General features: G+C 39.5%; 1 protein-coding gene across 4 annotated transcripts; it reads left to right on the top strand.

Annotated features, from left to right (window-relative positions):
* Nucleotides 1-60: 60 nt before the first annotated feature.
* LOC122179909 (ADP-ribosyl cyclase/cyclic ADP-ribose hydrolase 2-like) lies at nucleotides 61-27,512 on the top strand. 4 transcript variants are annotated; one of them, XR_006178860.1, is made up of 11 exons: nucleotides 61-443; nucleotides 4,017-4,146; nucleotides 5,342-5,477; nucleotides 5,909-5,991; nucleotides 6,572-6,648; nucleotides 7,996-8,088; nucleotides 10,179-10,265; nucleotides 10,761-10,820; nucleotides 22,235-22,528; nucleotides 23,113-23,225; nucleotides 27,221-27,512. XR_006178860.1 is itself a non-coding variant. In XM_042871154.1 (9 exons), the coding sequence occupies exons 1-9, from the start codon at nucleotides 274-276 to the stop codon at nucleotides 20,278-20,280; spliced, it is 882 nt and encodes a 293-aa protein (XP_042727088.1). In that variant the 5' UTR covers nucleotides 61-273; the 3' UTR covers nucleotides 20,281-20,440. The 4 variants fall into 4 exon arrangements, 2 of the variants coding, with proteins under 2 accessions (XP_042727088.1, XP_042727087.1); XR_006178861.1 differs by lacking the exon at nucleotides 23,113-23,225 and having other exon boundaries at nucleotides 27,221-27,511; XM_042871154.1 differs by lacking the exons at nucleotides 22,235-22,528; nucleotides 23,113-23,225; nucleotides 27,221-27,512 and adding an exon at nucleotides 20,235-20,440.
* The last annotated feature ends 4 nt before the right edge of the window (nucleotides 27,513-27,516 follow it).

Here is a 27,516-nt window from a genome sequence, read left to right as displayed (position 1 = left end):
GCAACATCAGAACCATAAAAGTCTCGTTTTCCTGAAGTAGAGGACTTTCAGATAGAAGGAAGTGATGTGTCCCTGGTTGCGGTCATTTCAGGAAACAGTATGATTACATTGTCTGGCAAGGTTCAGGTTTCTGTCCAACTTTGTCAGCTGTGTACAGAGCTACAGCTACTATTGAAGATATTAATTGGTTTCCCTTTAACTTGTATAATTTAATCTGGTCATTTTTGTCTTTTTTTTTTTTTTTCTTTTAAGAACTTGGATTGTAGAGAATTCATGATGAAGAGCCTTTTTCTGTCTTTCTTACTAGGCTCCATTCTGTTTATGAACAACTTTTCAGAAGTGCAAGGAAGAAAATGGAAAGGTGAAGGTACAACACAAAACCTGGAAAGCATAACCGTTGGAAGGTGTTATGACTATATTAGAATTGTGAATCCTGCTGTTGGGTAAGTGATTGCATGTTTCTGGAATACTGTTTGTCTTCTGTACAAATTGGTCATGAATCAAAAGTATGATGACTCTTAGCCATGCAAGTAATCCGACTGAAACCGAAACGTGTAGCTTTCTGGAAACAGAAATTGAACTTTGATGGATGTTGCAATAATACCAGTAGTGTAAATAAGGCAGTATTTTTAATGCTTCAGCTTTTTTCCCCTAGTAAGGGTGTTCTATAAAGAGAACACTGCACAGAAGTTCTGGGGATGTTTCTAAAGCACCAAATCTGTCAGCGCTCCTGGAAAGACTGGCATTACTCTGTGTGTATTGTAGGTCATGTCAAGTAAGACGGTGAAGACCACATCACAGATATGCTGTGCTGCTGATATAAACTGCTTAGCTCATCCAGGTGAAAAATCAAGTAGTAATCAACTCAGTGAAGTACTATTACCATGAGTTTTCATTGTCTGTGTCAATTACACAAAATTGGAGGAAATACCCTCGCCTAAAATGACCACATTTTCTTTCTTCTTTACATTGTTTCGGCTTTAGTGAAAAGGAGAAATGTCTGAAGGACAGTCTCTTTGAATTCAGTCCAGAATTGCTCCTGATAGTTGGAAGGTATTTGCAGAAGGAAGCTGTCTGGATTTCTGCAGTATCGAATTGTGGTCTTGTGCAGAATTCAATAAGTTGCAAAATAGTGGAAAACACCACCACCTTCCCCCAGCTTCGCTTTTTCAGTTCCTGCTGCAAAACAGGAAGATTCAGGACCTGTCTTGAAAACAGACTTATGATATTTAACAAAGGCAAAGCAACATTTTTCTTAACATATCAGAACCTTTTTTTTTTTTTTTTTGAAGTTCCATAGGAAATAAAACCTCATCCTAATGCAGAGAATACAGTACTAAAATTCTGTCAAAACAGCTCCAGCGTGGCAAATGTATAAATGCATCACAGTGGATAGCATCAGTAAGCTTTAACTATATGTTCCCACACCACTACAACATAATATAAGCTACAAAATCATGTTAATTAAAAATTATGTAGGTAACTAGACAAGTCTTATCTTGCGACGGTTAAGAGATGCCATTTCATTTCTAGCAGAAGCAGGACTTAACTAATACATCAGAATACTCTAAAATGAGCAACATAAAGGATGGTTACTGTGGAAATGTTTGCTTTACCATGTAACTACAGTGGTATAGAAAGTATTTATATATTACAGTTTTGTGACATTTTTGCTGCATAAAGTTGAGGAGTCTGAACACATCGAATTATTCTTAATCTGAACAGTATAAAGTAAGGTTGGACGTTAGCATTGCTTTCCTGAATTAAGGACCAAATGGGCAGTATAAAAAGAGCAGCTGCACAATTTATTTCAGGTAATTTCATAATATATTTTTATTCTCGCTCCCTTAGGTCTATGAGAAAATACTGTAACATAAATGAAATTGAAATTTCATATTGCACAGCTGCAAGCCAGATATTCTAATTATTTATAATCCTTTTTGTTCATTGTCTGCTTCTTAATTGCCCCCAGGCTAGCTTTTACAGAGGCACAGCCACCTGGGTAGGTTTTGCTTCAGAATAATTTTCAAAAATACTTCACTAACAGAAAAGAATCTGGCAAAACATGTTTTTACACTGCAATACAATTAAAACATAAAAATGCTTATAGAAACGCAAGAAGAACCTTGCATTAAGAGAGAACATACAAAATTGCAAAAGAGGTATTTTACAAAATGCAGAAGTGAGAAATTTGAATGAAAATCGTATTTGAAGTTGTTTAATGGTAGTATGCTATATTACACAAACACAACTCTTATGTTAGCTGCCATATTTTTGTACAGATAGCATATAATGAAAGCTTTTGGGGAAAAAAATATTATGAATTAAATGTAATACATCTTATTTTTGTCTATTAAGATTGGCAAGAACTGTCCTGAACTACAATCCTTCCCCACTCTGTCGTTTATGAAGTATTTTTGCCAACTAAGAAATTTTGAGTTAACAGAGAAGAATAATCTTTTTGATTTACAAGCTGTTCAAACCTGAGATGAGAAGACATGAAGTGAAAAATGCAAGTGAATTAAGCAGAAAATTACTGCTGGTTTCAACTGTCAAGATGTTAAGAGTTCAGCTGATGATAATTTACAAGCACTAACACGAAGAAGTGAGGGCTGACAGCACTCACCTCTTCTGCAAAACAAGACATAAATATATACAGTTGTCAGGAGCTAAAGTTTAACAGCTTGAAGTTAGAAATAGGGTGCAAATCCTTTTATCATGTAAGCTGTTTAATCATTGGAACCACTGACCAAGGGTCATATTGCATCACTGAAAATTCTCAGGTCAAGGTCTCATATTTGCTTAAGGTACGTTAGTTTTTAAAAAGATGCTGGAAGCATGACCAGTTCTTTGCATGGGACCAAAGTTCTTTTTCCTGCATGGAAGCTGGCTCCTCTAACTTTAAATAATCTAGAATCTCTGCATCCCAAAGCAGCTGCTTAAAGAATCTCATGAGGAGAAGCACCAAGAGAAACCCCTCTGTATATGGATAACATTAAATGAACTAAACACTCTAATGGCTAGGTTAAGTTTAGTTTTAGAGACTACTTTTATTCAAGCTTCATAATTACAGCCACTCACACTGGGGACGCTTGGTGCATGTGAAGTACATTTTTCTGTTGAGCAGTGCTCCCAGCATAGACATTGTCACAGCGTAAGTGGGGAAGGTACCATGGGAAAGTGATGAAAGCAGCAATTCACTTTTTAATTACTTCAGGCAGGTCCAGAGCTTTCTCAGATGAGCTCATGCAAATCCAGAGATTTAGGATGCTTCCATCCCTGGCTGACTGGCCCTGTCCTTCTGCGAGAGCTTATTGTCCCCAAAGCAGAGCAGGCAGAAGGGAAATAAATGCACAGCCTTGGGTCTTTTTTCAGCCCACCTCTTCATGAGCAGTTTAAATGCTGAATCCTAACAGTACTCTTGCAGCTACTGCACAGTGACAGTACATGTCCCACACAGCCTCTGTGCTCATTCCAGAAGTTAAAGCGGCATCATCCTCGAATATGCTTACACTGAAGATGTTCTTTGTTGAAACCATTTTTCTATCATCAAAACTGTTAGTAACTCCTGCACTGGAATCTGACATTTGAGGAGTAATTTTTACATTCAGTAGCTTTGCATATTTAGCTGTGCTTTAACAGAAGTGGCTTTTTGAATCCCTAAGATTTCTGAGAAAGCTGTTTGGTTCTTTTAGCCTTTCTACCAAGCTGGATAGCAGAGCTCACTGTGAAGACTTTATAGGGTATGTTTTGAAATGTATGTATGTCTAATTCCACACTGTAAATCCAACTAATTTTATTGCATTTTACTTCTTCATAGTTTCTTTGGAGAGGTGCTGCAGTAAGGAGGAGAAAAATGAGATACATGCTATTCCTTGGTTGCAAATTTTCTGTCTTAATCTTGTGAGGGATTTACTTTGTGGATTGAAAGAGATGGGGAACAAATCACTTTCTTGTTCTGCTTTGGAAAAAAAATAAAAACAAACCAGTTCTGCTATTTGTTTTGACAATTGCAGTGAGAAGAACTGTTCAGAGTTATGGGAAGCCTTTAGAAATGCTTTTATTAACAAGGATCCTTGCAACATTCTACCTCAAGACTTTGAATTATTTTTCAAACTGTCATTGCACGCAATTCCCGCTGGCAAGGTAATGATTATTAATGTTATGATAACAGTCCAGTGACATCTAGCAGATTTCCCATCACAGTCATTCAGAACAGACTAGAAGTCATTCTGTGGCTGATAATTCATTATTTTGGCCCACCTGCAGCTTATAAACTAAACTGGAGCTGAGTGCGGTGCATTTATCTGCATTTCTTGTAAGCAGTAACTTCAGCAGTAATCTTCATATTCCTCTGCACTACCTTACAACTCCCTTCCCCTCTGCAGGAGACCTCGATCCCCCATCAATCCTCTCCCCAGGGGTTCTGGTGTCCTTTGTCTCTTCCTTCTTCTGTACCAGCCTCTCCCTGTGTCTGCAGTGGTTGATTGTGTTAACATTTCCTCACTGTTTTTGCAGTGAAAGCCTGGGATTTGTGTGTCTTCCTTATCTGTTACTCCCTTCCCATGTTACAAATGTCTCCTGTTTTTCCTGCTGTGCCAGTAGTTCTGTTGCAGTCCCTGACCTTGCACAGCTACTTTTCCTCAGGCTAGATGCTCTGCTTGCAATGGCTGTTTGCGCCTTCTGCTTACACACCAAATCCCAGGGCGCTGAATATTCAACTCTGTCATGTTAAAAATGTTAAACATATAAACAGAAATGAGATAGGGTGCTGTAGGATCCCATCAAAATGTATGTTTTAGCCTTCTTTAAAAGGTTGTAACACAAAGCAGTGTTTCTGCTGACATAATTGTTCCTTATCTCTAGGTGATACAAGCTAAACCAACAAATGCTACTGACTGTGTAGATTCATTAATGAGAGCATTTTGCAAACATGAAAGTAGCAGTGTAACATACAATTTTTTTTTCACACCATAAGCCAGCATAGAAATATGAGACAATTTTCTAAGCTGTATCTGGCTTATGAATGCCTCCTCTTTTTCTTTCTTTCCCTAAATATCTGATGAAGAAAGCAAAGCTAGGCCTCATTATATTTAGTATAGATGCGATTCCAATCTGAGTATGGTAGAAACACCCCTGAAGCCTCTAGTGATCAGAATTAACACCACTGTAAGAATTAAGTTTGTTCCTATAAATAGGTAGCTAATATTCCTGATTCTTAGCTTGATTTTGAAATAAATACCAAAATATATTTTAAAACGTTTTCAGCACCACATAAACTTGTGTCTGCACCCAAGTGGTGGTTCATTTCTTCTGTATTTTGTTTTCCTTTTTAATTTAGTCTCTCTTCTGGGAAAATAATCAGCTGCTAGTCAACAGCTTTTCAAACAGAGCTCGTCGCTACATGACTCTTGGTGACACTCTATTTGGCTTCTTTGGAGATTTTCTAAACTGGTGTGGGCAGGAAAACAGCACTGGTAAGAAGACAGCGAGTGCTATATTATATGCTTGCCTGTAAAACTGTAATGGAGACAGACTGCTGTGTTTTGGAGGATTTAATTTTGCTTAAAAATTAAGAATCGGGTAGCTCCACTGTCTTCTCTCCTGTTTTGTGTGAATACTTAAGGAAAGCACACAGTGAAACAATGCTGCACAGGAGATCAACCGTGGAATGTAGAGCTGTCTGCATCCCGGATGTGGAGTTATGGCCATTTCAGCCAAATTATCAAGTCCACAGCATGTCACTGATAATGTTAACTGCAGAGAATGGAAAATGCTAAGAAAAAAATAAAACATTTAACAGTTTCCTGTGTTATTTCAGACTATCTTGTATGTAGTTGCTTTCTGAGGTCACTTTTTGTAGCCATTATTATGTCTTTAACAGTACATCTCACATGCTTCCTGACAGGACTGGACTATGAATCCTGCCCTTCTGCAGCAGAATGTGAAAACAATGCAGTGGATGCTTTCTGGAGGATGGCTTCGATGACTGTAAATAGTGCATTAACACACACTGTGTACATTAGTGAGCACATCCCTGGTGGTTTAGGAAAGCATTGCTGGGTCAAAACAGATTTGAGTCTCATACTGTACTAAATTATTTCCTCGGGTACAAAGAGGCTTTTCTAGGCTGGGAATGGTGTTTAGCAGAGGGAGCCTGACTTTCATCCCATCTAGCTAACATGGTCAAATTCTATGTTAGCTGTGTTAATACATATTAAGCATATACTAAGCACAACAAGCACACTAGGGACTTTAGGACCTCCAAAGATCAAGCCCAAGGAGTGCCAAAATTCAGGTCAGGAGTGTTCCTGATCTGAAGAAGTTGTTTATAGGTTTGAGAAAATAATTTGAGAAGATAGATTGAATTCATGCATTGGCTGTATAATTTTTGTCAGCTTTACTGGAATGAGCAGGCTGGGGTTTTGGGGTTTTAGTTTGACATTATTTTCACAATTCTGCTCTGGTAAAATTGTCTCCTTGGTCATCATTACTTGCAAGACAATACCAAGTCATAGAAAATATCTGTAAAACGAATTCTGGAAAAGAAATATTCTGTTATGTATTGCAGTACGCACAACACAGTTCCGGGGTGATACATGTCTTGTTGAATGGTTCTGCAGAAGGAGGAGCTTATCCAGTCAGAGGGTAAGAAAACTGTGTGAGCACAAAATAATGTGTTGAAGGTCTGATGTCTGTAAAGAAAAAGGTCGACCAGTGGTTTGGGTCTTCTCCTACATGGTTAAATAACTGGTTTACTGAAGTCTGTTATATATTGTTCTTCCTGGGCTTCTGGCTCCTCTAGTTAAAGATCCCATTATGTTTTGGAGGAATATGCATTTTTCCTGATCATGTATGCATGAACAAGCAAAAGAGTTAAAAAATAACTGTAATCTTGTTTTTTGGTTATACTTTCACTATCTTAGACAGGCTTGAACACCTTGGACAGGCAAATCTACTGTTGTCACTGGAGATCTCTGGTCAGTCATAGCCATACCAGACTTCTCTAGAGGTGGTAACTGTTAGTAAAAGCCTCCCACTTCTCCAGAAGTTTAAATTAACATGTTAACTTCATGGATAGGTCTCAGCTCAGTGCCAGCAGACTGCAATAACCATCCCAAGCCTTGTGATTTCTTTCCAATGCAGCAGCTGCTTGCTCAGATGCAGAAATTTAGAAGACTCATGATAGGCAAATCAGATCACACACATGGGCTGGGGCTTGGATCAGACATTATATGAAGACACAGCCATTACAAGCATTGTGATGGGAGGGGGAGGTGGGAGTGCAAAGATAAGGTTAGAAAACATTACATCTTTGCTGGAGTGTTTAAAATACAAAAAAAAAAAAAAAAAAAAGCAGACATTAAAACAATCTCTTAGATTTGGCATTTTCTATTTGATGTTGGAGGATTTAGTTTCCATATTATTATCCTGTTTTAACTGATAATTATGTAGCAAAGTAAAATTACACAAGACAATAAAGTAGAAAATTAATTCTGGGCCAGGGATAAACACAGCTAGAAGTTTCTCCTTTATGGCCTTATGAATTCTTAGACCAAATCTGTTATTAATATTGCTATGATTTCATATCTAAAAATCAATCTGTTTTGTGGCTATTGTTAAATTTTATGTAAAACAAAATTGTATTCAGTCTAGAAGTCTACAAGAACAATCCTTTTTTTGGCTAAATATCAAATGCTCTTTGTTTTGTGTTTGCATTTTAAAGTTCATTTCACTCTAATTCACCTCTAAGTCATAACTTTCTTTAGTTGAGCCCGTCAAAGGTGAAGAATATAAAAACAAAACTTCACATTAAATGTGTTTCACTTTGTGCACGTTCATAACATGAATCAGATTTTTTCAATTCTGTTGAATCTGATCATAAGATACAAATCTAAAAGCAAGCAAGCCCATATCCCACAGCAGGATCAGAGGTTTGATTATTGCAGAGAGATTTTTTTCCACATAGTTCTAAACAAATGTTTCTCAAATCAGTTTTTTTGCAGATTATGAAATACCTTATCTCCAGAGAGACAAGATCTCACAAATAGTCATCTGGGTTGTGGATGATATTGAAGGACCAGATATGTAAGTTGTATCTTCCTACAAAAATCATTCTTTCTTCTTAAGCCTGTTTTTAAAACCTAACCTTAGCCTTTACTTTTACTACAGTTGCTCAGCAATTAAACTAAAAATATTTTAGATGCTTTTGCTGACGCAGGAGGCATCAGCTGGCACTCCCAGAAGTAGACAAAATAAAAATAAATTCTAATGTTAGTTCTGATGTCCACTTAGTTTGAGATACTTTTATGTGGATCTCAAACCTTAAGTGATGACATAGCACATGCTGTTTTAGTAGGAAAAGGGTCAAACTGAATTTCAGATTAAATGCTGATGTGAAGTATTTCTTTTGCCTTTCCAAATACATTATTTTGATTTTCACTTATCTTAACTGTTCTGGAAATCAGTAGAAGCATGGAAATGCCACAATTGGGCTCATCTTCTCTCATAACTTAAAATCAATCCAAGAATAAAAAGTAAGCTTTAACAGGTCTCATTCTGCAGTTAATTTTATTTAAAAACTAACAAACAAACAAAACAGTCTAAAAAGAATAGCCAAAAATGAAGTAAAGGTTTTCAATAGAAACATGGTAGAAAATGGACTTTGTAGGTAACAGAATTGTTATGCAAGGTGATAGGCCTTGGTAAAGGAAAAATTAAGTGGTCTATTAATTATAAATTCTGGGGGAAAGTTCTCTCTCTATGAGGGAGAGAAGCAGTCATCATGCATAGATGAATCAAAGGTAGAGGAGTAGAAGAAGTGAGCTTTACTCCAACCATCTCCACAGTCCCTGCAATTTACTGTATCATATCTCCTTCTGTGAAGGTATTAAAGACCCGTCTGGATGCCTACCTGTGCAACCTATATTAGAGTGCCTGCTTTATTATGGAGGTTAGACTCAATGATCTCTTGAGGTCCCTTTCAACTCCTGTGATTCTGTGATAGCTCTTAATTGCTCTTAAAAGTGCTCTGGCTGAATGGGGCAAGAAAAACAGCCTCAGATGTCACCATATCCACCACAAACAGCTAAATCTCTGATGTCACGTGGATTCTTTGGAGTGTGAGGATGCTCTTCTTGAAACAATTCCTTTTTTATCCTTCTCTTTCATATCTCATCTCTTTCCATTTGCTTCTCTTTCATTACATTTTGCTCTTGCCAACCCAGAGCAATATTTTACTGTAGTTCTATGGAATCTATGACAAGAGAAGCAAGTATAAGCATGTTTTATGTCAGCATTTCTGAACCTTTCTTTTAAAACCGAAGAATCATATCTGGAAAAAAAGTGTAGTTCACCTTTGCAGAAGTAGCCCTTATCACAAAGAAGAATTAGAACAAGCACTGAATTTCTACTGAGTGCTTGTTCTAATTCTTCTTTGTGTTAGCTGGATGCATGGGAATATTTATATACTTTATGAAGAGTGATTTTTTGATACCATATGATTTTCTTAGAGTCATGGGTACTGACTAATGGGTAACTAATAGTGGCCTTACTACTTGACACTGGTGCAAGTTTTAGAAATCTCAGTAGGTTCATTGCTATGCCAAGCTTTCTTTGTTGATTGAACCAAATAAAAAAAAAATCAGTGCTAGGCACAAAAAATGTGGTTTGGATTATTCCTGATTTTTTCTGTGTTCTCGTGTTTTAGCATTGTATTCAAGAAGGGAAGCAAACTTTTAACTACAAGAATGATTCTAATTTATTATATCCAGCTTATTCTGTAAAGACACCATCAACTTTATCACCAACTAAATAGCTGCCAAAGAGTATGAAAAATGAAAGCCTTATTTATTATTTTACAAAATTGTCTCTTTTCCTGTTTCTGTAGATGGAATCTGAAACATTTCTGGTTAATAGAATCTGCAAATGCTACAGAGGTTGAAGCCAATCATAAGTCTCTGCAAACTGAGTGTGTAAAATGCTAAACATCTGTAAGCAAATGAAGGATTATAAATAGCAAACTACATCAGTTTTCTATGCGTTTTAAGGAACACAGAAGAGACAAATAGTGGGGATTTCCTTTACGAATTCCATCAAGTTCAATGGGAACTAGATAATAGTTCAAAGGAAAATAGAAAATAAAATATTTGCAATAATATTCAACTTCTTTCTCACAGAGATTCCTGTGGATATAATACTGTACAGATATTAGAAGACAGGCTGAAAGCCCTTGGTTATGATGTCGTCTGCACTGACGATTACAAGTAAGTGAAAATCCTTCATAAATGCAGTGGATTTGCAGAAGCAATTAATCTAACTGATCTACTTTAAATTATTGCTTCGCTTCAAATAAGTGCCTCTGAAGTTGTGACTCCGGTAAGAAACTTGTTTCTTAGAGAGCTGATACCACGTTTTTTAGACTTGGCATTTCAGAGCAATGAATTCAGGAAAGTACTACATCTTATTGTATGATTGCATAAGTAAGTGCAGCATTGTACTTATCCAGGTTTAGACACAGAAGATGGCCTCGTATTCCAGTTTGCTGTAAAATGTTTATCTGGATTGAAAATCTAAGCAGTAGTTCAAATCTGTTGAATATCTGTAGAATTACTATTTAGTAGCAATAGTATTTACAGCTCCAGTTCAGAGTATCGCTGTAGGGAATCTTCAGACATGGTAGTCCTGTTGAGTTTGGTTTCTTCATTAGTTTTCCTTAGTTTTCAATCTGAAAGATGGAAAACAAAACCGTCTCTTCACAGGCCTGTAATGTTGTTACTCTGCTTGGACAATCCTGACCATTCCAAGTGTACCCTTTCATCGTAAGTAAAAGAAGTTCAGTCCATCCTCGCTTTCCTTATAACCATGTGAAAAATGCAGAAGCCAACAATTAATATTCCATCTCAATCATAAATACGTAATCTATAAGCAATGTGCATTATTCCAAAGTTTATTACTTACTGTATATTGAGTAAAAGATTTGTGGCTACAAATTGTGCACAATTGTCAGTGAGTCCCTGCTATGGCAAATTAGGTGTAAATTAGTTCTCTTTAATCACACAATCATTGTCTGATGGTATGAATGAAGTTTGTAAGCATGAGTGTTCTAATGCAAAATCTATTCCAAATCTTGAATTATTTTTGTTAATATGCATAGATAATAAAATAATGAAATAATGGCAATAGAACTAGAGAACATTTATCCAACTACTGGAACTTTCAGTTCCAAATTTTGAGGAAGATTTTTTATCTTCCGTTTTATATGCAAACTCAATTTCTACATTTTAATATGTTTACTTTTGTCCAGTAGGTTATTTGCAGAGAAAGCACTTTACATCCAAAATACACATTTTTTACTGAGCAAGCATCACTCCCTTAATGTGTTTTGTTTTCCTTCCAATCAATATTGTTCTTTTCTGCATAAAGAGAAGTAAATTAATTTATATTTTATTTCAGTTAATTTTACTTGAAAGATGGCTGTTTTCATTTGTCATTTAAGCTACATGTTGTTACACATATAGAATATTTGATCATCTGAATATGAAAGCTACCTCACAGTTTGGAAAGTTGCAGGGTACACAAATGTGAAGTTGTTCTCTAGTTTTATTATTTTTATTCACAATCCATACATTTGACCACATGCTATCTTCTACTGCCCTTCCTGCCCTAATTCAGACACCTGCAAATATTCTGCATGTTAAAACCCACATAATGCTGCAATAACTTCTGCTGCCAATAGCCCAGTTTGCTCTCCCTGGATATGGCAGCACACAGCTCCTACATGCAGTTTTGGATGCATTCTGCCTGCCTCTAAACTGAGACTGTGTGGCAGTAATGCCTCTTTTAGCACAACAAAGGAGGTATATGTTGCTATCCACAGCATATGTTCAATTTTTAATGCACCCTTATGGAGAAAATTATACTGTTTGTTCTGGTCACTCATCACATGGCAACATTTATTCTTACATCAAAATTATGCCCCAGCACCCACCCAGAAATGTACAATGAAAACAGTGGGATTGTAGAAATGACTGATAGCTCTAGAATCCTTTCAGTTACCGGATATAAGAAATGAACTGCTCCTGACTTCTTGAGGCATTTATTTATTATTGGATACCACTTGAAGAGTTGATTAAAATATGGTTTCCTTGTTCTGCCAGTGAATTATAAGGCTTTGCTCATATATGTCAAAGGAAAATCCAGTTGTTCCATGCAAAATCACAGCTGTGAACACAGTGATGATATTCGCAAACTGGAAAAGGACTTTATAAAATACAGTACTGTGAACTCTTAGCAGAAGACTATTCTCTCCACCTAGGTTTTAATCCGTTTGTCTTAAGGTTTTGTCATTGAGTTGCATTCCTCAGCTGAGGAAATCTGGATGCAAATGCTTTTGGAAACCTTTTTGTCTTCTTCTTTTCAATTAAGGGATGGGCATACCATTTCTGCAGTACCACATACTGTTTGCAGGGCAGCAGTGACCTCTTCCCATCCATCCTTGTTGGTACTAAAATGAACATAATCACTAGCATGTCCTAAGCACCAGTTTCATACTCTCTTGGAGTAATTACTAAACAACTCAGCCATTATCATCCTCAGGAAAAGTTTCCTTGCTTCTTTTCTTCCTGAGCTTCCTATTCCCTCTTATGTGCATGGCAATGCAATAGGCTTAATCCACTTCAAATCTATGCTATCCCTGATCAAGACAGAGCTTCCCAATCTGCATGCTAAATATTATTGCCTATCCCAGAAATTTTAGTAGCCAAAATACTTAACACAAAAGAATACTTACTTCTCTGTAAAAATCTCCATTAAAATTGGCCATCCTTTCAAAAAGAATGCTTAAGCAGATATTTTATAAATTATTTGATGTTCATCTTATAGATCTGTTTTCTCTGTAGATGGATTCTTCCTCTGTGATGGTCCACTAACTGGCATGGGGAGAGTTTGGTCATTAATGGTGTCACTATTAACAGCATATATCCCAGCACAGGAAGGACATGGACCTGTTAGAGCAGGTCCAGAGGAGGCCATGAAGATGATCAGAGGGCTGGAGTACTTCCCCTATGAAGAGAGGCTGAGAGAATCAAGGTTGTTCAGCCTGGAGAAGAGAAGGCTCTGGGAAGACCTCATTGCGGCCTTCCAGTATTTATATATAGGAGGCTTACAAGAAAGATGGAGAAAGACTTTTTTGCAAGGACATGTAGTGATAGGACAAGAGGTAACAGTTTTAAACTAAAAGAGGTTTAGGTTAAATGTTAGAAAGAAATTCTTCACCATGAGGAGGCTGAGGATCTGGCATGGGCTGCTTGGGGAAGCTGTGAGTGCCCCATCCTTGAAGCTGTTCAAGACCAGGCTGGATGGGGCCCTGGCCTGCCTGGTCTAGTGAGAGGTGTCCCTGCCCATGACAAAGGAGTTGGAACTGGATGATCTTCAAGGTCCTTTCCAACCCAAGCCATTCTATGATATCCATTAAAAAGAGGCTTCTTTTGCATTTTGTGTACTTGGTGTACGCACATGACATTTTAATACCTCAGTAATAAATACTGAGAGTAGGCATGTGGGCTCTGCTGCATCTCCTGCCAGTATGGCTGTTTGCTGTTACAATATCCATACCTTGTTTCTTATCTTCTGGAGATTGATGTCTCCAGCCCAAAGCCATCAGTTATGCGCATGACTTTTTGTGACCACAGTTCCTGTTACCTCAGCATTGCAAAGGAGAGGGCTGGCTCAGGGTAGCAGAGGAATGGCTTAGAAGGTGCTGTGATCCACGTGGGGCTTCTAAAGTGTGAACTTAACACCTCTCCAAATTTGAACTGTGTTTCTCCCGAGCCAAAATTTTTGAGCTTTGTACCTGTTTTGAAGAAAACGTGTAATCAAAAAATTGCCCACTAGGTGGCAGAGATGTATTAAAAAAAAGCAGAAAGGCAGCCCAGTGCCAGCAATTAGTAGAGATATTTATTACTTGCGTTTTTGCAGTGTCAGTGAGTCTCGGAAATAGATCTGGATACTGTACAGAGACTCTAAAAATATAGACCTTCAGAACTACTGCCACCTAGAAGAGCTCTATACTATCTCAATTGTAAGCCAGAGATGGTACATGGATATGGAGATAAAAGAAGGTGCAGGTAGTATGCACAGACTAGGTAGAAAGAAGTGTTCTCAGGGCTCTGCACGCAGGTAAATCTGTTTATAAAATCATGACAGCTGAAGGGAACCTGGTATCAAGCTTACAAAGAATCTTCTGGGTTAGTACTTGAACTGCAAACTTCACCCTTGGCAACAAACCTCTGATATTTAAAAGAATCCTAGCTCAGCCTTGTGCTGTGAACATCCTGTTTGTTTTCTTTTCTTTAGATCTGCACCAGCAGCACAAAGAGGACCTATATCTTCAGACAGAGGAGGCAGCTGGAACAGGCTCATGTTTGTTTCCTTTGTAGCCTTTTTGTTTAGATCTGCTTTAGTACACTAAGTGAATAGACTGAATCCAAATCCTCTCTTGACTTGGCTGGCTTCAATTAATTTCTAACCACAATTTCACCCAAGTTCTGGGACTGGCAAACATGCATGTTGAAACCCTGCATACTTCTATCCAGATTTCAACTACTAATAGTACAAAAAAATTTTACTGCTGCTAGAAAGCCTCACCTATCTTTTCCTTTTCTTGTACAGAAGAACTCCCTTGCTATCTCCTATTATCCAAATTCTCTAGAATGAAACTGAGAATGATGCTTTCTCTCTATTCATGTATTTCAGAAAGGAAAACAAAACTTTTTGCCCAGTAGGAGGGTAAATGGGAGCAGGAAATAGGATTTCAAATGGGAGAACTTAAGATAACTTACCTGACAGAAAACATAATAGGTGAGATAGTGGGAAAAATTAAACTCATTTTCCTTAATAGTGTTTGAACCAAACTTAAGTGAAACTATTATATGGATGTAATAGTTACAGGACATGCAAGGCACACGTTCTTACATGCAGTATTTTACTCTTAACTGCTTCCAGCTGTTCCTCAGCTGGCTATTTCCTGGCCACAGCATAACCAGCAATATGGCCAGCATCACCAGGTCTAGAAGGCTCCACATGTCATCAGCCATAATGTGAGGGAGTAGATTTATAACATTTCAAATTCAGACAAGAATCTACCTTTGTTCAGTGGACTCACTTATGACAAGACCAGCATACTCAGAAACATCTTGCACTGTTTTCTCATTTCTAACATTCTTCCGCTTTTTCCCACTACATCAACTCAGTAGCAAAGACAGCAGTTATTTCTTTCCAATATCTTTTGAATAAAGTGCCTTCAACTTGTTGGAAAAGCTCGGGAACATCTGTAGAGATTTTTAGCAAACCAGCAAATATAGCTAGGAAAAGAAGGCAAAGTTTTAAATACAGAGGCTTCCTCAGATCTTCAACGCAGCAAATTTCAAGCTGAGTATGGATCTCTTCTTCTGAGTTAAATGTAATTGTTTTAATTAATGTGAAAGAACAGTGTAGCCAGCATCTCTGAAGCAGCAGGACAGGAGTGAGAAACAATGAGGTCATTTGTTACTCCCTGGGGGAGGGAGAGATGTTAGCAAAAAGTTGCAAGCAAGAAAATCCCTTATCTCTCAGCTATTTCTATGGCCATACAGTAGGTGCATAGTGCATAACACTTGGTAAATGCTCTGACTAACAAAACGCCTCATATAAAAGCTGTGTCACATTCTGAGAAATTACAATGTCTGAATGCCTGCTGATGTTCAACAGATGTTCAAATGATGTTCAAATACAGATTCAAAATGTTCAGTCATCCATACTTGGTACTAGCAGTGCTGGAGATACAGCTGTCTGAAACTGCATTTCAAGGGGGAAAACGTTTTAAGGGGTCAATATTTCATTGAAGACATCATATACCTATCGCTTCATTTTGAATCTAGTTTGATGCCAGTATTTGGAATAGGTCTGTTAGTACTCAACTAGTCATGGCAAATGAGAGTATGATGTACCATAGCATCACAGGGTGCTTTGCATTTATGCAGACAAACCTGCGGAAGCTACTGATACTAATTCAGTATTTCCTATCATTGCCCATTTTTTGCACCACTCGTAGACTCAATTGTGTCGCATTCTCCATTATCACAAGGATGATTAACTCCATTCTCCCTTCTGTTAACCTATTTTGTTTCTGCTTGTTGTATCTGACAAAAACAGAACTGTAATTCAGAATAATTCATTTTATCAGCATGTATGTGCATGAACACAAGTATGTCTGCTCTTGTCTGCTCTACCTGCTCTTAAATGCAAACTGTTGAGTGCTCTGGAGTAAAAATTAATGTGAATAAAGCAAGGACAACTTGTTTACCTCTCTGCCCTTTTAATGCTGCTGGTGTTTATTTTTGTCATATTGGCCTGGTGAGATATTCAGCTGACATGACCGTGTTTCCAATCAGCCATCTCAAATGTAGTGAAACGTCCACTTCAATCTCAAGAAGCTGTATTACACTTAGTTGTTCAAAGGAAGCTAACTTCTATGATAGTTTTCTTTATAATTTGCTGGAAATAATTCTGCTATATTCTGCTTCAACAACAGACAGTGTAAATTGGAAGAACAGTGCTTTTAGCAGAGCCAAAAGGTTTGGCTTAAAATAGCTCACTATGGTGAGGCATGGCATCTTAGTTTAGACAAATGTTAGGGTGGCTCAAGCAGCTGACAAGTGTTGTTCTGATTTTCAGGTTTTTTCTAATTCCACTTTCTGCCCACTCTAAATTTACTTGCCATTTTATTTACAAGGTGAAGATTATTATCTGCTGATTCTTGCAGGTAGCTGAATTCCTGTATGTCTCTGGGAATTACAAAGGCAAGCTCAGAGGAGACTCTGTCTCCCCTGCAGCAGTGCATCTCAAGTGCAGGCTGGCAGCCAGAGGGGCTACGGAAACTAGAGCCTTGGAGCACAGCACATACCTGGCCCTCACACTGTGCCAGAGTATCCACCTCGTCTGGGCAGCCCCTCACCATCTGCCTTCTGCTATTTCCTGCCACCTGCAGCAAAAGTGAATCTGATCCTCAGTTCAGATGAGTTACCTCATACTTTTAGCAGAATATGGGTGAAAAAAAGACAATGTTAAAAGTTTTATAAAAGGGAAAAGAAGTGGGAAATTATATTTAATAATACACACTTCTTCAAGTAATAGGTACTAGGGTAATTAGTCCTTTACTTGTGACCATTTGACGAGGAAGATCTCTGTTTTAATGAAAGGTGCCAGAAAGCTTAGAGCTGATATTTCCACAAAGCTGAGTGAAATCTCTTGGCTGTCATCTTGACTTTTGTCACCACTACCCAAAAGAATGGGGTTACATAAAATAGGAGCTGCTGGAATAATACGAAAAAGGAGAGTGATTACTAGTAAATCTTATGGCATGTATCATACAAAAATAATCTAAAGACAGTAAGAATAACTGATAAACTTGGAAGATACAGCATCTAATCCTGGACAAATATTTAAACACACATATACAAAAGCATATGGCTTGTTTGTCAGGTTTCCTGTTTTATGTTCACACTGATCCATTCCAAGGGGCACATCTGCTTCCTGTAGTTCGTTCAGGATAAACTTTGCAATTTACACAACCTTGCGCCTGCACAGCAAACTTTTATATCAACTTTGTTTCCGTGACTGCCACAGTGGGAGGGCAGCCTGCTGGGTACTTTGCTCCAAAATGTGTAAGCAGCATAATAATTAGCACTGGCCGGGAAACAAAATTAGCACTGGCCAGAAAACAAGCCCTGGAAAGCTGGTGAGATGAATGCATTTGTTTTTACTCTGCACTAAAAGTAAGCTTTGAAAAGTGGTTTGCAGTAAGAAGTACGGCGACCTCATCAGACTGTTAAACAGCCCCAAGTTGGATGCCTGCTCATGCAATCAGAAGATCCCTACCTACTAAGTCACAGCTTTGTTGTATCTCTAACTTTCTGGCAGTCTCTTCTTTTGCAGCTGTTCCATTCTGTATAAATAAACATTTATTGATAAAAAAAATATATATTTTCTTCACAACATGGTTTATGCTGAATTCATTCAATTTGTGCCTCCTAGTCTGCAGATCAGTGAATTAAGTGCTAAATTCATGAATGTTTATTTAAACTTTGTCTAAGCCATTGCTTTCTGACACAGTTAAGTAGAAAGGCATACCAATAAAAGGTGAAGGTGCAGAAGAGTGAAGCAGCTTGTTTACTCACACTGTTCTGGAGTTACTCCACAGCTTGTGGGCTCACCTGCTCCAGCAGAGTGCTTGCAGGGGAGCTGTTAGCACATTGCACAAACCCTCGCTATGGCTTTGTTTTGTTACAAACATGCCACTTGGCCTGTGTAAGAAACTGTGAACCAAAAAATGCAAAAATGCTCTTTTTGAAATGGCTGATGGATGTGTATCAGAAACCTTGAGCAAACAAATGGTGGGATCAGAAGTCCCTTCTGATGTATTTTGGTGAATGATACCATGGGTTTTCAAAAAACGGCATTTACTGAATATTTTCTTTCTGGAAAAGACATACTTTGTCTCCTTTTCTGTTTCACAATGCTGATGTCTAACTGGCAAGACGGCTTTATTTTTATAACATCTTTAGCTGTCCGTGCATTTTTAGCAATCAGTCAAACTGGATGTGTTTATTTTAAAACCTGATGGCTAACATCACCTGCTCACCGGATCAAGCTTTGCTGATCCTGATACTCATTACACAGCTGCAGTCACTCCAGTCACTGTCACCACATGCATACAACAGGCCCTCGAGCCTGTGGGCTGAGTCCAGCTGATCCTCCCTCATCCTACCTTCAGTTCTTCCCCCTAAAAACCCTGAAGAAAGTCACAAAATGCTCTGTCCCTGCATCCCCTGAGCAGCAGCACCCACAGCTCAAGGTGATCCAGAGAGCTTCTCCTGATGGCCACTATGATGGATACCACACTGGTACAGCCCTGGGAAAGGCCCAGGCAAGGTGGTTGACCCTCCAGAGCCCTTGATCTATGTCCCTGCTTGTCTTTGTGTCCCTGTGCTCTGTTGTGCTTGTGCAGATGTGCCTCTGATGAGTTCACAGCCTCTGTGATAGGCCTGGGTGGAACTCAGCTGGGTTTTATTTCTACTTCCTCACCTACCATTGTCTCTCTGTGCCTGTTTGTGGGAATGCAAATTAACTTTACCACATAACCTAAAATCTTGAGACATGCTTCTACACTGCTCCCAGACATTCCTCTTGCACTTTCTTCCAACATTGAAGTTAAGCTCTGTCCGGGATTCCCAGTTCAGCTGAGCTGAAGTCCTGCCACAGTTCAGCTTCCTGCACATCAGAACATACCACGTTTGGGATTTGAGGAGATTGCCCTTGAATCAACTAGCTCTTGCTTTTTTTCTTCTTTATCTTCAGTGTCCCCTGGGTGCATCCTCACCAGATCTTTGGAAAAGCCACAGTCATTAGGCCAGAAGTATTTCTATCAAACTAAACAGGGTGCATCTACAGTTCTGTATCTTTTGGTGTTTTTTTTTCTTTCGTGAGTCGATTTTTCAATTCTTTTTTCTAAGTACTCATTTCTGACCAACTGTCAATTCTGATCAAAAAGCTCCTCACACTAACAGCTAGAAACTGGTCCCTGACTCAATTCATCCCTACTAAAACACAGGGGAGAACCACTCCTCAACTGCACCAGGTCACTGAATGCCAGTGCTGGTACATAGCACTAGAACATTCAACCCTGTGAGGAAGACTTTGCATGTGCCTATCTAAGTTTATTCTCAGTTGCAGATGTGACAGATGATGGACAGATGAACCAGGCCATGCAGTGAGTCATGCAGGAATGAAACAGCTTTGTGCTGTTTGCCTTAAGAATTACTCCACCCTGCCCTTCTGTAGTTAGCAGTTTATTTGAGAAACGCAGTGGGGAGGAAGGAGAAACAAGTGGCTCGAGTCTGTGTAAATACAAAAATGTTATTTTAGATGTTGCTCTGTCATGGGCTGCTGGGTTGGCTCTTTCACACTCTGCAGTTCAAAAATAGGGCACCTACCTCAGCATACAGTACAGCATTCATCCATGTGTTTCCTCACATTTATTTACACTAAAAGCAGAAATAGATTTGCTAGATTTTATTGATACTGCTTATTATTGATATCTATATTTTTTCTCTTTATTTTCTCTTTTTTTTTTTTTTTGGGTTTTTTTTTTTTTTTTTTTTTTTTTTTCCTTCTTTCTTTCTATCAACTTCCTGCAGACGTCACGCGATGAGACACACTACTTACAGTCAAGAGTGCGTGTAGGGTGATGGAAAGGTCACTGGCAAAATAAGACGAAGTGGTGACATGTGGTCCTCCCACACTGTCACAATGCATAAAAATGCATAGGAAAAAAAACAGTGTGTTCCGGTCAAGATAGCAGAATGCTTTGCAGAGAAAAACAGGCATCATGCATATCAACGTGCTGATCTAGTATTTTCATTTCTCCCTTTTAAAGCCCTCAGCAGTATATAAAACAAAATGAATAAATTCCATATGGAAAAACAAGCTGCTTAGCAGTGACACGGATGAAAGAAACAAAAAGGCCCCAGCAGCTTGTAATGGGCAAACTGCAAGCAGTTGCTGGATGGTGCCTTTTTACAGGGCATTTTATCACACTCCAGTTGCGGCAGCTTGAGCCTCCAGTCAGGTGGGCTTGCTCATGCTTGCAGAACCCATGGTATGTGTGATCTGTGTTTGGAGAAGTGGAGGTAACTTTGCAGTTTCAAACCTACATGCTGCATTAGTCCCAAAACATGTCATGAATATGGAAGAATGTGCATGCATCCCCAGTTAGATAAGAGGGATGGGACACGGTATTTCTCCAGCAACTGTTAACATGTACAGCAGCACGTAATGCTGATGGTCCCCCTGCAGACCTCCTATCCTTCCTAGGAAATGTATTCTTGGGGATATAAAGAAATCATGCATTTACTTACAGCAAATGTAAGAACAAAGTGGCCTATCCACAACATCTACAGAGTGCAAAGTTTCTGGGCTTTCTGCTCTGCTGCAAATTCTAACAGTATTTCCATTTGAACTGAAATGTCCCCTGAGTGCTCAAATATGGGTGAATTAACAAGTTCAGAAATGTCCACTAGCAACTCAGTGACGATTAAGACATTACTGATTTTTGCAGCTATTTTCAGGGGCATCTCCTCACACAAAATTCAGTAACAATGGATAGCCCCTACCACACACACAACATTCTTACTTCGGAGGCCTCCTGCACAATGAATTTCTCCATGGTTTTTCAGAAGATGAGTTCAGGCTAGAAACCTTATAGATTTGTAAAGCTGCAAGTGTCTAAAATTATAAGTTGAAAATGAAAATAAATGCATATCTGTTTAAATAAATGCAGCAGTCAATTTTGCATCCGTGTTAACAACTGTTTGGTGATCTACTTAGACATAGCTCAGATGCAAATAATCGCCATTCAAAGACAGACAGTTAATGCAACAGAACAGAGTTAGAGGACAAATGCATCAAACTCCTCCACCCTTGCTATACAATTTAACACATGGTCACAGAGCCCTGCGTTCTGTATGCAAATTACACAGGAAAGCCAGAAAAGACTTGTGAACTTTTGAATAGCTTCAAAGCTTCAATATACTTTAAGTAGATATACTATAAATAGCAACAAAGCAGAAAGAGGAGTGTATGAAATTTGTTCTCACAGAACTGACAAAATGCTAACGATATTAAAAACAATAATAATTATATACAATAATAATTATATACATATATATGTATTTTAAAGCCCACCAAGATGATGAACCATTGCAGTGTCAGATTGGCTGACCAAGGTTTGAAACCTAGTTACTTAGTTCGTCAGTTGGGTTTGCTGCACCTCAGGAAGAGCCCTTAGGAGGAGCTGTAACAAACTGACCTGCGGTCAGCAATGTCAACACCTATTCTGTATCCCCACACAGCACTTTGTATCACTTGTAAAGATGCTACTGTAGAACGGCTTTGCAACCTTGTAAGTGGGAAGATACTTTGTCTTCAGCCTGGCTTACAAATGAAAGGAGGCATGCATTGCTTGATTTGCTTCTCCATTCCTCCACCTGTCAGTCCCTTCCTTTCCAAAGACTTGCCAATTTATTGACCAATATTATCCGAAGTCTAATGGAGTGAGTTGCAGAAGTTCTGTTCTTGTTACTAAATTCGTGCACATTCATTTCATTTTGGTTATATTTCTTTTTTTCTTCCTGTGCAGATAGGGTGAACGATGAGCTACGCTGTCTTGTTCAGAGGAGATAAACCCTCACTACAGTCTGGTACTTGGACTTCAAAATGTAGAAATACATTTTCTCTTCAGAAGTAACCCTAAAGAATTTCCATTGGAAGCAAATACAGTTAGAGTAGAAATTTTTATCAAGTAACAACAACCCAAGCAAGATGATAGCAACGAGCTGAACAAGGTAGCTGGGTAACGGCAACCAGTTGAGAAAAAGAGATCTGGGACAAGGGAGTGCTGGTGTTCAAACTGTCTCACGCAGTAAGTGAGAAGGTAAGTCAACCCACGCTCCTGGCAGAGGCATGGCTCTGTCAGAAGGCATGGCAGAGATGTCTGGGTGCTGAGACACCTTGTTGCAGAAGCTTTGTTCACGGTAGTGGGTGCAGGGCTGGATGGCGTGCTGCTCTTCACAGCTGTCACTTTGCACTCGCTGTTCTACTTACCTCAGCCCATTTCTCATTTTCACTGTTCATCTCAGCCTTCTCTAAATGTTATGACAGCAGTTACCCTGTGAAACCAGGAAGCTATGAAAAGAACAGTCATTGCTATTTCAACAAAAGGAAAGGAATAATTTCTTCAATTATTTTAAAAGCTTTGCTCTTTTCAGTTCAAATTCCCTTATTCTGAAGTTCTGCTGGGCATTGACAGCTAGCAATTACAGGTGTCCACAGTTATTAGTGGCACTGTGCCTGATGTACTATCCTCATAATCCAGAGCATTATGCTATAATGATTCTTCATGATTTCTAACCTGATTTTGTAGCCTTTGGAGCAGCCTATTTCCTACCATCCGGAGAACTTCAGCTCTAATATAACTAAGTTTAATCCCATTAAAGGCAGTGATGTTATTTCTAACAGAGCACACTCACGTGAGAAACAGAATATCATGAGGAACAGCCAGGATACAATCAAATTCTTTCAAACTTTTTACTCACTGAAGAAACTGAAGAAAAAAAAAACATTTTCTAGAGGTGAGTTTTAACCCAGGGCACTGAAAAGATGCACAACATATTTTTTTCTTATTCATACTTGCAGGTTAGTGCTATTTGGTCCTACCCTGCTGCCAGATATTTCTTTCATGAAGGATTAGTGTCCTCAGCCATATTTTGGTGTCAGGACTGTCTGTGCTTGAAGTAGGATGCTAAATAGTAAGTGTAACTCTTGAATGGGTTGCTGGGGATGGCTGGGGGTTGTTTGTGCTCTGCTGGGTCAAAAATGTGATCCATCAGGGAGCAGTGGAAACCAGCTGCGTTTTTCTTATGATATGCTTAGCAGTACTAATGCAGGCTAGTAAATTATGCATCATATAATTGCATTCTTACAGAAGCCTCCTGCTGCTACATGGTATCAAAGCAGAGACTGGCACTTACACACTTAAAGCATGTCTGTCTTCTAATCTTTTATGCCCACTTTCTGATCCTCCCAGGGATTCAGTGTAAACTGGCAGAAAAACAGACACACCTTGCCTAGAACAGTATTAATTTAGCCTTGTCTTGGAAATTCACATAGCTCCAAGGCTAAATCCTGAAGTTTTACCAGACATGGCACTACTTAAAATTGTCAACTTCTCGATAGAAGGCACACGTAGCCACTGGCACACCAGCCTGAGAAGCACGCAGATCCACGAGCACTTCACCGCAGTGACAGTTATTGCATTACTTATGCCTACCCTCTTGTGCCAGAGCATTTACAAGAAGTGAGTTCATTCTCACATTCACATTGAGAAAGAAATAACCATTTCCTGAAGCGCTGGCCTTCCTGCCACCCCCTCATCTCTGCTTGGTGCTATTACTCAGGCTGATCAGGCAGCAGAGGCTTGCTGAAAGGAGGCTTGGCATTTACTTATCTGCTCCATTCCTTACACAGCTTGAGGAGTTACAAACCAGCAGCAAAATCAGCTTTCAGAGCAACTCAGCCTGTACTCACCTCATTTATTTATTCTTAACAATTTGAAACCAAATCATAAAAGAAGGAAAAGTTTTCTCATAACAGGTTATTGATAAACAACTCTCTTAAAAAGTTTTAAACTGTAACTATTCCAGTTGTGCCACTCAAAAAGAAACTGATTTCAGACTTCCTGAAGGTAGGCATCTTCAATACCTAGAACAAGCAGAGAATGCAGTTTCATTGTTTAAATTGTTTAGGATAACAACTTCTGTTTTTCCAATGTGACATTTCCTTAGTTAATAAAACTGAACTGCAGTAAGTTGAAAACACATGCAAGAAACATTTGGGGGAAAACTCATTAAATCACAGAATGGCCTGGGTTGGAAGGGACCTCAAGGATCATGAATCTCCAACCCCCCTGCCCCAGGCAGGGCTGCTAACCTCCACATTTAATACAAGACCAGGCTGCCCAAGGCCCCATCCAGCCTGGCCTTGAACACCTCCAGGGACGGGGCATCCACAACCTCTCTGGGCAGCCTGTTCCAGCACCTCACCACTCTCACAGTAAAGAACTTCCTCCTGGTATCCAATCTAAATCTTCCCTCCCTCAACTTAAAACCATTTCCCCTTGTCTTGCTGTTATCTACCCCGTCAAAGAGTTGACTCCCTTCTTGTTTGTAGGCTCCCTTTAGATATTGAAAGGCTGCAATGAGGTCACCCCCCCAGCCTTCTTTTCTGCAGGCTAAACAAGCCCAGCTCCCTCAGCCTGTCTTCATAGGGGAGGTGCTTCAGTCCCCTGATCATCTTTGTGGCTCTCCTCTGGACCCTCTCCAACAGCTCCCTGTCTTTCTTGTCTTGGGGCTCCAGACCTGGACACAGTACTCCAGATGGGGCCTCACAAGAGCCGAGTAGAGGGGGACAATCACCTCCCTGTCCCTGCTGGCCACCCCTCTTTTGATGGAGCCCAGGATACCATTTGCTTTCCAAGCTGCAAGGGCACATTGATGGCTCATGTTAAGTTTTTTATCCCCCAGGACCCCCAGGTCCTTCACAGGGCTGCTCTCAAGGACTGTTCCTTCCAATCTGTATGGATGCCTGGGATTCCTCTGGCCCAAGCACAGAACCTTGCACTTTGTTGTGTTGAACCTCAACAGTTTCACCCAAGCCCACCTTTCCAGTTTGTTGAGGTCCCTCTGAATGGCATCCCTTTCTTCCGCTGTGTCAACCACACCACTCAGTCAATTCTCCTTTTACATTTACCAAAGGAGGTGCACTCGCTTTGGCCTATCTCTTCTGGCCAATGTATCTGTAGAATGTCTTCATACTGTTTTTCACATTCCTTGCCAAGTTCAGTTCTGCCTGCGCCTTGGCTTTCCTGATCCCATGTCTGCCAAGTCCAGACTGCATCCTTGTATTCTTCCCATGTGACATGCCCTTGTTTCCACAGCTTGTATATAGCTTTCTTTGCCTCTCAGTTTGCCTGTCCAGCAGGTCCTTGCTGAGGCATGCTGGTTTCCTGCCCCCTCTGCCTGCTTTCTTTTTCAGAGGGACAGAGAGCATTTGTGCTCTCAGAAAGGCATCCTTGAAGAGTAGTCAGCTTTCCTCAACACTTCTAAAGACAGCATCCCAGGATACCTTGGCCAACAATTCCTTGCACAGCCTAAAGTTCTTTCTCCTGAAGTTCAGGGTCCTGACCCCACTCTTTGCCAGGCTCAGAGTCCTTGAGATCACAAACTCAACTAGGGCATGGTCAGTGCAGCCCAGACAGCCTTCAACCTTAGTGCAATTAATGATCTCCTCCGCAATGGCAAGCAGAGGTCCAGCAACACTTCACCTCTGGTCTGTCTGTTCAATACCTGAATCAGAAAATTATCATCAGTGTATAACCTTGTGTGTATAATTTATTAAACAATCATAACGTTCAGATGCAAATACCTGTATTATCCATAATGAAAACAAGGAACAAGGAAAGAGCAGTAACCTGGGGCTGCCAAAGCAAAAACCAAAAGCTTATTGAAAAGATTTGGAGAAAAAATTTCCTTTGTGAGCTCACTGGTATATGGGAAGAAACCCCTGCCCTCATCCCAGAACTTCCACTGAGGGTCCATCCATAGATCACATCCAGGCAACCTTAGCTATCGTACTGTAGAGAGTTTAATTCAATTTTCCTATTTATAAATAGGAAATCTTTCACGTATTTTTATCAAGTTACCAACATTTTTTGCAACATACTGTAGAGAATCTGTTTCAGCAGAGGAACTGATCTCCAAAGGTCCCTTCCAACCCCTTTGGTTCAGTGATTCTGTGAAAACAAGCATTAGCAATAGCTATTTAACTTCTTTCTGTGATGGTAAGCCAGACAGCTTCAGTTTTTCAGCTGAAGGAAGGTGCATGGCAGCATTTTCTTGGCTCTCTCACCTGACCTATCTGCCGAGGTTAGGAAGAGATACGCTGCTTCAGAACTGAAACTTCAGTTCCGAGAAGAACTCTCCCAAGGTCAGTATCTCTGAAAATAAGATCTCAAAACAAAGATAAGTTTATATGATTAATATATGCTTACCACTGAAGGCTTTGTCAGAGCATTTCTCAGGTCTTTATAACCTACAGGAGCTGTGTCACAAATGCTCTTTCTCACACAGAACCCATTAAAGAGAGACACTTTGTCATTACTAACGATTTATAGTTAACATTATGGGGACATACAGAAGTTTTGTCTATTTTTAGTTGTCTATTTTTAGTTTATTTCAGTTTATGTTTGTTATGCTGGTTTCTGACTTAAGGCAGCAGAATTGCCCTGTGTAGAGAAGGAACTTCCTCCCTGCAGAGCCGTACCTTGTGTTATTTCTCAACATCTCAGAAACCTCAATGTGCACAGTTGTTTTCCTGGGAAATCCCCGTGACAACCAGACCAAAGCCATCTGCAGGACCGAGATTATTTCCTTCTTTCTTAATTTCTCATGGGAATTTCTCATTTCTCATAAACCAAGCCTGCTGTTGTTGATGACCCAAGTTATATTTTTATGACTGCTGTAAAGTTAACGATTATCTGGTAAAATGGGATTCAATGCTTGCCATTTAGGAGCAAACCAACGTCGAGGAACTAGATTGTGGTCGTCCTAACTCGGGTTTCACTCACTCACGGGTGGCCGCAAGAGGAATCTTTATTTAAACAAAACTTCGAGGAGTTTCGCTTTTGTGACTGACTTTCGGACATTCACTTCCGAGAAGCAAAAGTTCAGAACTTCGACCCGGAGAGTCAAATCCGCGAGCAGCAGTCGCAGCAGCCAGAACAGCGGCTTCTCTCTAAGAAACGCGGCGGGGCCGCCTGGGTGCTTGAGCCCGGCCGCCAGAAGGGGAGGCGCCGGGCCGCAGCTC

The sequence above is a fragment of the Lagopus leucura genome, unplaced genomic scaffold, assembly GCF_019238085.1.
Source record: "Lagopus leucura isolate 7727_CA_CO unplaced genomic scaffold, USGS_WTPT01 Super-Scaffold_100004, whole genome shotgun sequence".
Taxonomy (NCBI): Eukaryota; Metazoa; Chordata; class Aves; order Galliformes; family Phasianidae; genus Lagopus; species Lagopus leucura.
This window is presented reverse-complemented; position numbering and strand designations above follow the sequence as displayed.